The 13,104-nt window shown below is 46.2% G+C and overlaps 1 protein-coding gene across 5 annotated transcripts in view; it reads left to right on the top strand.

Moving 5' to 3' along the window:
• The window catches only part of bahcc1b (BAH domain and coiled-coil containing 1b), an 87,754-nt gene that overhangs the window by 70,333 nt on the left and 4,317 nt on the right, over window positions 1-13,104 (top strand). For all 5 annotated transcript variants that reach the window (XM_088283850.1, XM_088283853.1, XM_088283851.1 and 2 more), the window contains 15 exons: window positions 241-1,122; window positions 3,886-4,052; window positions 4,568-4,704; window positions 4,935-5,039; window positions 7,813-7,885; window positions 8,226-8,412; window positions 8,507-8,668; window positions 10,056-10,214; window positions 10,313-10,542; window positions 11,700-11,865; window positions 11,942-12,059; window positions 12,153-12,228; window positions 12,368-12,476; window positions 12,557-12,670; window positions 12,759-12,896. In XM_088283850.1, coding sequence (XP_088139976.1) covers window positions 241-1,122; window positions 3,886-4,052; window positions 4,568-4,704; window positions 4,935-5,039; window positions 7,813-7,885; window positions 8,226-8,412; window positions 8,507-8,668; window positions 10,056-10,214; window positions 10,313-10,542; window positions 11,700-11,865; window positions 11,942-12,059; window positions 12,153-12,228; window positions 12,368-12,476; window positions 12,557-12,670; window positions 12,759-12,896 — 2,823 coding nt within the window. The remainder of the gene's footprint in view (window positions 1-240; window positions 1,123-3,885; window positions 4,053-4,567; window positions 4,705-4,934; window positions 5,040-7,812; window positions 7,886-8,225; window positions 8,413-8,506; window positions 8,669-10,055; window positions 10,215-10,312; window positions 10,543-11,699; window positions 11,866-11,941; window positions 12,060-12,152; window positions 12,229-12,367; window positions 12,477-12,556; window positions 12,671-12,758; window positions 12,897-13,104) is intronic.

Raw genomic sequence — 13,104 nt, 5'->3', positions numbered from 1 at the left:
ACTGTTCCATCTGCACCCTGCTGTCAGTGTATTATGCCAACTTTAATCACATTCTTCATCCTGTCTGCCAGAGCTGAACGGCCATACATTTAAAACAAAAAAAATGAAAAATGAACAGATGATACAAATCCCCCCCCCCCTCTCCCTAAAGATTGTTCGATAGCTTTGTAAATACTCAAATGTGCTAGTGTGTCCTTTTTGTGAGAAGTGTTTCATTCCCCTTTGTCTTCTTTCCACCAGACTTGCCACCTGTTTACGCCTTCCCTCCTCTCTCCATGGGTTTCAAGGCCGGGCCCTCGCCGTCCGAAGCCCGCTTGGCTGAGCAAGCCTCGCAGGAAGCGCGGCCGGCGGAGCCTGACTCAAAGTCTCTCCAGCCTCTTCCCCATATCCCGCCACTCACTAAAGATGAGACCAGGAGGCAAGAAGAAGAGGAGGAGGAGGAGGCGGAGGAGCAGCGAGACTGTGAACTGGTGGAATCCCACAGTGGACCCACGGAAGAAAAGGGGGAGGAAAGTCAAGGGGATGGATGCTCTGTTCCGGAGCATGAAAAGACCACTTCTGGCCTGCTGCCTTGCCCTTCCCCATCTTCTGTCCCGGATCCAACCAGCCCTGCCACGGCTGCAAGCACAGCCCTTAAGCGAGTTGAGATATCCAAAGACGATGAGGTTGAGAAGGAATGCGGAAAAGAGGAGCTTGGTGGAGAAAAAATGGAGTGTGAACCAACAAACTGCACTGTCCTGGGGGAGCCTGCAAAAGAGGAGGAAGATGAGAGTGATCAACAAGAAGAATTGGTCGTCGACGGCGAAGACGAGAAGCAGACTCAAATGAGTCCAGAAAAACTGGAAATCTCCCACTCTCCTTCTCCATGCTCCGACGAGCCTCCGCCTCCGCCTCCGCCTCCTTCTGTAAGCGCGGCAGCCCAGCAGCAAGGCGCCTACATGTGGAGCCTGGAGCTTCTCATCGCCGCCGCCTTGTGCGCCACCCGAGATGCCTTGAACGCACCCGTACCCGCAGCCAGGGCGCCGAGTCCTCTGGTCCACCACGGAATGGAGATCCTGGGAGAACTGGCTGAGCTGGAGATTCGGCAGAGGAGTCTGGAGAGCAACGAGAACTCCGATGAAGGTGACCAGTACATCTTAACTTAATGCGGGATGTAATTGGTCAACTGTTAGATTCATTTTTACATTCCACTCGCTACTTCCACTCGCTACTTCTAAACTTAAGTGGTGGCAGTAAACTCAATTCAGCTCACAGTTTAGCAAATAATGAATGTTCAATCAAAAGAAGAGGATTTGAGTTGTTTCATGCCACTCCCATTTGAGGTTTACTGACGAACTAAACATAAAACAAAGAGAAATAAAAAACAACTACATCGGGGAAAAAAAGCGGCCCACTTGCTTAATGCTAACATAAAATGGAAAATACGCTAAGAGTTAGCACTGAAAGTCGTGGTTACTATTAAAAAATGATTAGTGTACAGCAATTTACTAAGTAGTAGTTGCAGAAGAAGTCTATTCTTCTTTGTGTGTCCACATGACCGTATTGTACAGTGCTGCCCCCCGGTGGCCAGGCCACACTGGAAAGAGTGGCACTGGATTGCAGCAATGCTTTCCACACTAGTTAATTAAGTTATCACAATTTTTTCATATAAAGCAAAATATTGGACTGCCATTTTTCCTTATTCAAAAGAAAATTACAAATGTATTTATTTTTTTTTTTAAAGGTTGAGGCAGGAACTCATTAATTTTGACCAATCAAACCGAGCCAGTCAATCACATGATCGCAAATCTACTTTTGCCTTTGACACGAGTCATATTGTTCGTGGCAAACGTACTTTTACTTGAGTACAATCACCTCTGGAAATGAGCCTCCACACACAAACGCGCACGCACAAACATGTCATGTCCCCCAGGCTCTGGCGTCTTGCTTTGCTAATTAGACCCTTTTCCTTTTAAACACTTCTCCTGTAAGCGCGCCTATTTTCCTCTTGTCCCTCTGAGAGAAAGTGTTTTTATTTTTGCCAGCGCGTGTGCGCGCGCGTCTGCGAGCCTGCCTGCCTGCGTGCCCGCGTGCGTGTGTCCGCGTGTGCGTGTGCGTGTGTGAGTGTATAAACTGTTAAGTAATCCCAGATGAATCCCCGCTCTCTTCCATCAGACTCTGTGTCTCCCCACTAGGCTGCTTCCCGCCTCTCCGCTTCACCTTTTTTTTTTTTTTTTTTTTTTACCTCTCACCTCCTCTCTACTCTTTTTTTCATATTATTATTATTGAACCATTGTAATCTTTCTTTTAAATCCCTCGTCTTGTTGACAGAATTAATATGTGTAAAAAATCATAAGTCACTTTTGTCCATTTGTGTGACAGATACAGAGTGTGTGCTTTGTTTGCAAGTGTGCACCCCGCACATTTCATGTGCACGTGCAATAATAGGTGTGAAATCAATAAGTCTTGTCACGGCTTGCAAAACGTTTGCCAAATCACAACACATTTATTTTAAAAACTTGTTCTGGCTTCCCCGCGTGGAATGTTATTAATACTGCTGATGGCAATTTTTTTTTTTTTTTTGTCATCGCAACTGTGCTTGGGAGATGAAAGCGATTCCGGGCAGATGCATTCACACTGCTCCTTGGTGCGGAAGAATATCGCAGACGTCGACTGCAGATCGCAATTACAGATAGCGAGCGGAATCAAGATACCTTCGCCTCTGTATAAATTAGCACCGGTTCTTTTATTGGCGCTCACATGGTGGCTTTTGTATCAAGGAGGGGGTTTTACCTTATTTCATATTTCTATTTTTATTAAAATTCTACTCATTAAGTGTTCTGATGATATGTAGACAAATGTTTTGTGCTTTATTAAAAGACAGGGGTTTATTGATTAATTAGTAGGATTTTAATAAAAAAAAAAAAAGCAGAAAAGAGTTAATTCTGAGATTTTTTTCGAAATACAGTAAATGTGTTTGATCTATTTGATTTTTTTGTAGTATTTAAAATTTGGCGCGGTTGTCAACCTGGAAAAAGAAAACTTTGAACATGTTTTTTTAATTTTTTTTTTATAAACATTGGCTTCACTTCATTAGACTATACACCACTCTAAAAACAGTTGGCTCAAAAATAGACCAATGTGTCAATTTGACCTACCTTCTTTGGGTTATTTTGTCACAAAACAACCCATAAAATTGAGTCAAATTGACCCAAGTAGCGGTTTGGTCCATTTTTAACCCCAAATTGTCTTATTCTTAACCGAAGTGTTTTTTTGCGAAAGTACATCTCATCTCCCGCGCAGAAGAGGCCGTGATGCTCCACTCTGGTCTCCTCCAAAGGCTAAATTGGCTTCTGTCCACGTCCATAATGAGGAGATGTGGGAGAATAAATAGATAGCTCAATAAACACTTTACCTCTTATTGCTTCCCCTCCCTCCGTTCTCTCGCCCCCCTCCCCTCCCCCCTCCCTCTCTCCCTCACGTCTGCAGCTCGCCTCTTCAGTCCTCTACACTCGCACGTCTGCACGGCTCAGCAAAACGACTGTACGTGCAGACGTGCGGACAGTCTCATGAATATTCCGTTTCATGTGCCGGTGCTGTGACAATGACAGAGCTAATGACATTGACAGATGTCGTGATTGCTCTCTACATCCCGCCGCCCCGGCCCGACGCGAGCGTGCGCGCACGTGTTGTTTGTGTGCGCGATTAGGCGGGAACAGCAGTATACATCAAATAAACTACACGGCTAATATCATAAACATCACCACTCTTCAAGGCACGGCTACGGCGCGAGCAAAATAAATCAGCTCGCCCCGCGCAACATGTTGTATACCGCCGTCAGCCGTCGTGTCACCGAAGCGATGTACCAATCTTGAAACCACCCGCCCGCCATCCGTCTCTCCGCAGGTGAGCGCATGCTGACCTTTGACCTGCACAGTCTGGCAACGCTGGCGGCCGCCCGGGCCTTGGAGATGGGGGGAGGGGCTCCTCACGGCGGAGCCGAGCAACGATGTCAAATTCGGGAAAGGCTGAATTTGCGCAGGAAGTGCAGCTGGGCACCTCGGCATGAGCCGGTGAGCTTTTTTTTTGCTTGAAGGTGTTTTTGAATCTCAGCGACACACTCTTAATGTGCGTTACCTTGGGTGTAAATCAGGGGTGTGCAAACTTTTTTATTGGCGGGCCACAATGGGTTCTAAAATTTGACAGAGGGGCTGGACCAGAAGCAGATGGATGGAGTGTTTTGGTAACCTCACCTCACTGGAGAAAAAAAAAAATTGAAATCAAAGTGAACAAAAGCATTACGACAATATGTATGTCTTTTAAAAAAACATATTTAGAAAATAAAACATTAACAAGGTTTATTCATTTCATTTTTTTCAAGTTCGGCGGGCCGGATTATAAACGTTTAACGGGCCGCATGTGGCCCCCGGGCCATAGTTTGCCCACACCTGATGTAAATTACACACTGTACATAGTTGCGTTTTTTTTTAATTGCCATATAAAATGACTTTTTAGCTCAGATTGTGTTCAGCCTGAAAATTCCCTTACTTTGTGTGTGTGTGTGTGCGCACACGTTTGTGTGTGTCAGGTGTGTCCAGTGAAGGGCTCCATGGAGACGATCGGAGGGGAGGAGCTGGTCATGCGTGTCCAGCTGGCTGAGCTACAGCGCCGCTACAAAGAGAAACAGAGAGAATTGGCCAAGCTTCAGAGGAAACACGACCACCAGTAAGCGCGCGCACACACGCACACACACACCCACACACACACACACACTTTTTGCACTGCTGTGCATTTCAACACCCACAACGCTGCTGTCATGCTGCATCCTCCTGATCCACGATGCCCTCTCCCTGCTCGTACCAGAACGCAGTTTGACCTGCAGCCAGTACAAGTTCCCTCTGTAGTTGTCCCGCTCGCCTCGTTTAATCTCTCATCTTTTGCCTTCCTCTCTGCAGGAAAGAGGAGACGTCTCGCAGCCCTGCCCGCAGGGGGCCGGGACGGCCTCGCAAGCGCAAGTCCACCCCCGGTGCGCCGGCTCCAGATTCCTCCAAAAGACTCAGGTGAGGTCCTGCGACGTGGCGCCCGCACAATCAGCCTGATTGGCAAGCTGGGGTTGATTTGTGTTTGTGTTTTTAGCGAACGCTTGATTTGTCAAGAAGTTCGACTTTTTCAAATGAATTGATTTCAACACGTCTATAGCTGATGATTTGCTTGATTGGGCGCTGGAAGGAGCTGCTTACACACACCCCCACACACTGGGAGTTACCGCGCTATATTGCGGCATTGGGTGGCATGTTGGTGTCAAAGAAGTACAGTGGTGCCTTGAGGAATGACTTTAACTGGTTCCGTGACCACCACAATTGAAATATAGAAATGACATTTATGTACAGGCCTCCTAAAAATTAATAAAAGAAAAAAAAACAAATGTTTTTGAATAATAACAAATACCACTCAATAATATATTTGTTTGATCTGTCTTTCTGAGTTGCTCCACTGTTGGTGTTCAAATAAGCCTTGCTCAAAAAGCTCAACTATCAATGCTAGCCATTAACATGTCGATGCTATTTTGTGATGTTTGCTAGCATTAAGCTAAGCTCAAGGGAAATCAAACGGGAATTGAGTTCATACGCTCGGCTGGATTTTTTTTAAAAGACGAGTCACGACGAAGGCGACGAGGACCTTCATTAATCATCATTAATCACTTTTAATCATATCTATCACTCGCATTGATTATGTCCCGCTTCCCGGCGAACCATTAGCATGCATTAATATCGCCGGGCAAAGTCCTGATATACAGTTATTACAGTGATAAACGACTCGACACCAGCCGCGCCCACTGCAGCACACCGCCGCACATTACTTGGCACGCACGTTTCGGCGCTAGCTAACACGCATTCATGCCCGCGCGTACGCTCGCACTACAAACACACCCTCAGTATTCCGCCCCACTTAATGATGAATGCGTTTCCTCATGCCGCCCCACCTTTGCTGGCATGTGCCCCCTCGCCTAGATAAAATGATTAGAGAAACTCAAGGTTTGTCACGGTTACCATTATTAGAAACGCTAATGGGAATGCCAATGAAAGGCTTTACTCACACATGCCTATGCAATTCTTACACACACACACACACACACACACACACACATACACACATGCTCAAGCAGAGTTTGTTTAATTGCTAAAGCTGCCTGCTACGTGCCTGAACAGCATTACTTTAGTTATTAATAAGCGATTTGTTTATTCTTTCCTCTTGTTAGGAGCGCAATGATGAAGAAGCGAGGTGTGAAGAGCGGCTGTGCATTCACGCACAGCAATGTGCTGAAAAAATGTGTGTTAAAAAAAGCGAAATGGTGATTTTTGGGAAATGTTTCGACCGCAGAGTTAATGCGAAGGACTACCAGTTTGATCCACAAAAATATTCATGCCATTAAACCGATCACGCTAATCCAGGTGTGGGCAAACTACGGCCCGGGGGCCACATGCGGCCCGTTAAATGTTTTAATCCGGCCCGCCGAACTTGAGAAAAATGAAATGAATAAACCTTGTTAATGTTTTATTTTCTAAATGCAGCGGTGTTTCAAAGACATAAATATTTTTGTAATGCTTTTATTCACTTTCATTTAAAATTAAATGTATTTTTATTCTCCGATGAGGTGAAGTTACCAAAACACTCCATCCATCTCCCTCTCTGTCAAATTTTAGAACCCATTGTGGCCCGCCCAATCAAAAAGTTTGCCCACCCCTGGGCTTTGTACTATTTAGCATTTCTAATATTTGCACATACCTCAGGTCAAAAACTTGCATTATGTTGTTCAGTCACAGCTTTTGCAACATGTACAGTAAATGGGCACCATGCATTTAGCTGTGTTGAAAATGAGTGACTCTCTGATCGCCGTTCACCGCTATCATGTCTTTTTCGTCGCAAGTGGCTTTTTTGAAAAATTGTCTCCAGTGACGATTTATGGCTAAGTTGGCTCCTCATTGTTTGCAGCCATGTTAATGGAAGCACCTCATCTTGAGACAATGGCTAAATAGCCAATTGAATTTGGTTAACATCTTATTAAGATTAAAATTTCGACTAGCACCTTTGTTACGTTTAATTAAAAAAAAAAAAATTCCCCCCCTCAGGGGAACCTGCACCCTAAAGTTTGACAACCCTTCTGTCCTGTGTCAGCGTTCCGCTTCACGCCAAAAGTTGTTGCTAAGGGCCGAGGTCATGCTTTGTGCGCAAACTGCTTTCCAAACACTTGTGTGCTGCGGCATTAAAATTTCTCATAACTGGGCTCACTTGATGCTGAGGGCCAACACTTCCCTCTGCGGGAATATAAGATTCCCATGCCTCAGACACCAGCTGCTAACACCGTGCGCACGTGTGTGTGTGTGTGTGTGTGTGCCTGTGGGGGTGTGTGTGCGCAAAGGCGCGAGCGTACAATGAAGGAAGGACACGGCGAGAGGAGGCGGGCGGGGGCGGAGGCGCCGCGGTGTAGTGTTCAATAGATGTTAGTGTTTATTGATCGAGCCCCGAAGCTCCGGTCAACGGACAGACTCCCTGGAGACTGCTTCATCTCGCTTCGTCCCTCCGATACCGACCAACCTCACACACACACACACACACCATCATCAGCATCATCATCATCGTCGCCCTTTTAATGTGGTGATTCAGTCGAATATTTTGCCTCATCCAAGTTATGGGACAGGGTCGATTGAGGGGAAGAAACTCAGAGTGGATAATGTAACAATGACGGCAATGACGAGTGTACAGGTGCAATTCTTTTTTATTTTTTTTTTATTTCACCTTTTCTCAATATATTCCCTCTCATGTGTTTTCCAGGGCTGCTGTTAATTTACACGATGAAGAGAGAGTCAAGAAGAAGCATGACTTCAGCCGCCTCAGCGCCACACAGGTCAGTCCCAAAGACACAGACGTGCACTTTCTCGCTCGGACATTACGATTAGTGGAAGGATATTCGTCAACCCGACGTGGCACTTACCTCAGAAATTGTCTGTTCATGCCGCAAAAAAAAAAAAAAAAAAAAAGTCGTAATAGTCGAGAGCCCAATGAATTTCTTTTATAAACAGAAATGAACGTCACAAATATATTCAAATAATGATCTCAATTTACCTACACATTCACTTACATTTTTTTTTTTAAATTACTTAAAAAAAACACATTAACTCTCATGCAAAAATCCCAAACTATTTTATAACCCCGCTCAAAAAGAATCCGCCGTTCCGCTTCCGCAGCTGAAAGCGGGCTGCAAGCACAGAGGTCGGCCCAGCGCGCTGAGTTCCCGGCTGGCCAGACGAGTAAACCATCTGAAGCAGAAGGCCGCCGCCCAACGCGCCGCACGCTCAGCGGGCACGCTGCACTGCCGAGCGGCCGCCGGAGCGGAAGACGGGCCGAAGAGTCACTGTGGGCACGCAGGAGCAGGTGGGGACTGCGTGAACGTCCTCTGTAAGAACGATTCTCGACCAGTGGAGCTAACTTCCTCACGCTGCTTTTTTTAAAACATTTTTTTATCAAGACTCGCAACAGGAACGCGAGGCCGGCCAGACTCTTAAAAGAAAAAGGGGTCGAAAACCGAAGGCGTTGATGAGCCCCGACGCAAACCAAGCGCCGAGCTCAAATCGAAGCTCTGACAAGCAAGAAGTCAGGGAAAGGAGCGACAGCGAGAGTTCAGGACATGGTGAGTTGAACTAAAGTTCTCACATCGCCTGTTTTTATTTCTTTATAATTAATGCAAATATATCGATCGTAGTTAGTGATTTCTCGCAATAATAAAAAAAATGGAAGATTTTATTTCTATCGTTCTATGTCGGTGTTCACCTCTACAACATTCCTAGAAAATCACAATAGCCCATCGCCGGTGAGCTATTTTGAGAACAGAATCCTTTTGGGGCGACCCGGTTGGGGTCTCCGTCCCTCCTTTACCCATCACGGCTAAAAATGAGATTAAAGACGAGACGAAAATGAACCGTTTCTATAATTGTACGTAAAGAGTTGATTTTGGATCCCAGCAAAGACTTTGCCGGCCGAGCGCGAGTCGGTGCGCGACGGCGGTTGCTCGTTTTGCACGCGGCGCGCCCGTGAGTGAAATGTCTCCCATCTTTAGTGGCCTCTTCTCACTTCTCAGCTCTTCTGTCACTGCGTTAGAACCGTTAACGACTTGCCGCAGGCATGCCACGCCGCTCCCTCTTGTAACCCCTCCTCTTCGCCCCCCCCACCCTCCGACACTGTACGGTAACACGATCTCGCTCTGGCCCTGTTCAGAATGTCGCACCCATGTCCTCGTCGCTCCTCTTCACCCCCCGCGGCTTAGAGAGGATTCCCGGGAACTGAAAGGGGACAAATTCCTTTTCCCTTTTTTTTTTTTTGTCTTCTCACTTTTTTTTATTTTTTTTTATTAATGCAGCATACAAAACTTGAGGGAAGAAAGTGTTTGACCTTGCGACCTTTCGATGACACTGACATATAGCGGCTGAGCGAGTGTGCGTGCAAAGTGTCGACGACGGCGGCGTAAGTGACAAGTGCGTCGGGGATGTGTCGACACTCGACACGACCCTTGCGGTCGGTGACACACAGCTGCCAATAACTATCAGACGCGAGCGCGCCCGCCCGTAAATCAAGGTCGGCGTCTGCCAACGTGCGGGCGTGCCCAAATTGGTTTTCCCGACACTGCGAGAACCCGCCAACGATGAGGATCCAACCGTCCCGTGAGCCGTTCCGCTTTAATACCCTCTGGATCACTGTGGCTGCCTTACGGGACAGTTTGCAACGTTAGGTACATCGATACGATGCTGCGGGACAAATTCGGCGCAATGCACTTGCAACTTTATTAAAAAAAAAAAAAAAAAAAATCATAATGAACAAAGTTTAAATATTGCTAAAAATTGCCTGTGCCTGATGTGGCTGCCGAACGTGCGTCCTAATATTTCCCGACACGCTAAAAGAATATTGAAAGTGGGTTGTCGATACGTTCTGTCAAGCAAGTCGCCCGGACGTAGTGAAGGATGCTTGCATTCAGATCATTCAAACGTCATGTGACTGATCCTATTGACGTCGCGCTTCCGCAGAGGACGAGGGGGACTGCAGCTGCAACAGTGATGAGGGAGCCGATGACATCGGGATTAGCTTAGCCTCCAAAGAAGCTCCTTTAAACTCCACCGGCTCGTTTTCGGCCTCAAGGCTCCTCTCGAACCAGAAAAACATTACGAAGAAACCAGGACCTCCAGGTGAGCTTTTTCGACACATTTATCACGGATGATCATTTAAAATAACGCATTTTGTTTAAATCTCGGTTGTAATTTCCATGACTGCTTGTCCCGCTCAGGAAACGTGGCCAACCCGGAGCAGATCAAGTCCCACAGGAATCCGTGCCTGGCCCACTGCAAAAGTGAACATCCAGGTCAGCAGAGTTCGAGAAGAGCCTCTCTTGCCGACTGGGCGGCATCTTCAGTGGGCTGCACTTTTGGGGATGCCCGGGGGAGCCTCGGAGAAGAAAACAGGAATTGCAAGGAAGCAACGAGGCGAGACGCAGCTGTGCACAGTAATCTGGCAAAGGTGAGCCTGAGATGCACGGTGCATTCATTCTTACGCAACAATTTTGAAGACGCAAGATCCATAAGGTGAAAAATTCATCTGTTCTTGTGAAAATAATAATGCTCAACACGCCCATGTAACACACACACACACACGCACACAGAGGATGATCGGCCATTGCCTCTGGTGACAAAACGTCTAAAAAAAAAAATGTGGTCCTATGTCAAATATTCCACATTTAGGATGGTGTGGAAAGACTAAATGCAGGCGGAAACCTGTCGGACAAGGTGACTTTTTGTCATCACTCATCAGTTGTCTTGCAATTGGGACCAGCCTAAACCTGTCTGGCCTCGGGTAGTGTCTCAGGTGTGGGTTACTGAAAGTGAGAACAATAAATTAGACTTTGGGTTTCTGTGGAAGCAGACGGTCCAAGAAATGAGAAGCCTGAGATTTAACTCGTTCACTACCAGACAAGTAAAAAAAAAAAAAAAAAAAAAAAAAGGGATATTTGACGTCTGTAGCCGTCAATGGCAGTTAATGAGTTAATATTTGCATATATAGCGACGTGGATGGATTTTTGTCAATCATATCATTTTGAATCGCGTAATTATTATTATTTTTTTTAATTTTGTTAGTTTGATACAAATCCCGATACTGCCGTTGCATCAGAAAAATATCTGACTTGACAAAACATCGTCTGGCAAACCTCAACATCACGCAATGCAAGCTCCACATCGCTAAAACTAATAAAATCTTAAATGATAGATTGCATTTCCTTTGAAATGTGCAAGTGAATCGCATTATTAATCATGGCAATCCACATCCACGGCGCGCACGTTTCCCCACCGGCGCCATGCGCGTTCGAGTGCTAACATGGGAGCAATCCAACGGGATGCTTCGTAAGTGCTTTCAAGCGCTCCTATGACATCATTTCCTGCATCATTGCTTTTCTGTCCTCCATTAAAAGTAATAGCTGAGCCTCCCTAAATGAAAGATGCATTTTGCGCTTTGAATTGGAATCGTAAAAAGAAAAGTGAGGTGGGAACAATGCAGCACGAGTGGAATCGAAGAAAAATAAATTAAGAGGAATATTTTTCACCAAGTCAACCGAGCGCTATTATTTATTTATTTTTTGCGCGTAATTCCCGCTGACGTCCAAATCGTATTTCCAACTCCAGGCCCCGGGTCACGCGGTCAGCCGACTACTGCAGAGCTTCACCGCCGACGACGGCTTTCGGCTGGATGAAGAGAGCAGCTTCTCCGAGGGAGAGGAGGAGGAAGAAGAAGAGGGGAGCAATCAGACGACGGTGCACCTTCCTCCCAAAATGCCTTGCAAAATACCCGGTAGGCCCAACCGTCACATATGGATAATTACAATTTATTTATTTATTTATTTAATTTTTTATTCCCTCCACATCAGCTCTGCCCAACTGTGTGCTCAGTAAAGAGATGCTCGTCGATGGCCTGAAGATTTTGATATCCAAGGAGGATGAGTTGCTCTACGCCGCCCTGGTGCAAACGTTGGACCTCCCTGATATGTACGTTGCGCTCACACCGAACACTTCGTTCTGCTGATTGCGACATTGAAGACGTCACCATCATTCCTTCTTTTTTTTTTTTTTGTCCTCTAGATTTAGTGTTGTTATAGAAGGGGAGCGCGGGAATCGCCCCCGGATTTATTCACTGGAGCAAATCCTGCAAGAAGCTGTGAGTCTCACTCATGTGATCCCATAAAAGCATGTTTTTATTTCGTACAATATTATTTCTTCTCCCCCGAAAACATATTTTTGTTGTTTCGACCAGATTAAGACTCGTGTGATGTATTATTTTCTGTATTTGGGTCAAGGTTCTGGATGTGCGGCCCCAGACCGAGGCCATCCTGACTGCCGGGACACGAGTTTGTGCCTACTGGAGCGAGCGCTCACGTTGTCTTTACCCCGGTTACGTCCACCGAGGTGAGTGTGACGCAAATTCCCCCCCCGAAACAACCGAACGTTCACGATAATCACGCGCTCTTGCTCCGGCGCGCTCGCAGGGGCCGCAAGTGAAGAGAAGGAGGGAAGCGTGATGGTGGAGTTTGATGACGGCGACAGAGGACGGATTACTCTCGCCAACATCAGATTATTGCCTCCTGGATACCAAATCTGCTGTCAGTAGAACTTTTCTGGGAGTGCAAAAAGTACTGAAAAAATCAAAATTGGTCATTTAACAAATTTATTTTTTTTTTTTTTTATCAGGTGCGGAACCATCGCCAGCGCTTCTGGTCACACCGGGCCGGCGATATCGACGTAGCTCTACACAGGAGAAAAAAGACACGCCCACAGAGAAACCAGCCAATGAGGAACACGCGGGGAAACCCCAAGAAAAAAGACCAGGTGAGGGATTTAAAACGAGTCAACTAAATTTATGAACTTTATTTATTTTTCGCAACAAAAATGAAATCACATTACTCCGATTTAATCGGAGTAAAATCAATTCTCAGACATACTTCTCCAACTTTGTTTGTACATTCCGACACCGACAGCCCTCCGGGTGACATTTCTAACCGTCGAGCAATTACGTGGCACCAAAATTCCTTTTATG

Source organism: Idiotropiscis lumnitzeri, chromosome 20 (assembly GCF_059441095.1).
Source record: "Idiotropiscis lumnitzeri isolate Australia: NSW breed Sydney's pygmy pipehorse chromosome 20, RoL_Ilum_1.0, whole genome shotgun sequence".
NCBI lineage: Eukaryota > Metazoa > Chordata > Actinopteri > Syngnathiformes > Syngnathidae > Idiotropiscis > Idiotropiscis lumnitzeri.
This window is presented reverse-complemented; position numbering and strand designations above follow the sequence as displayed.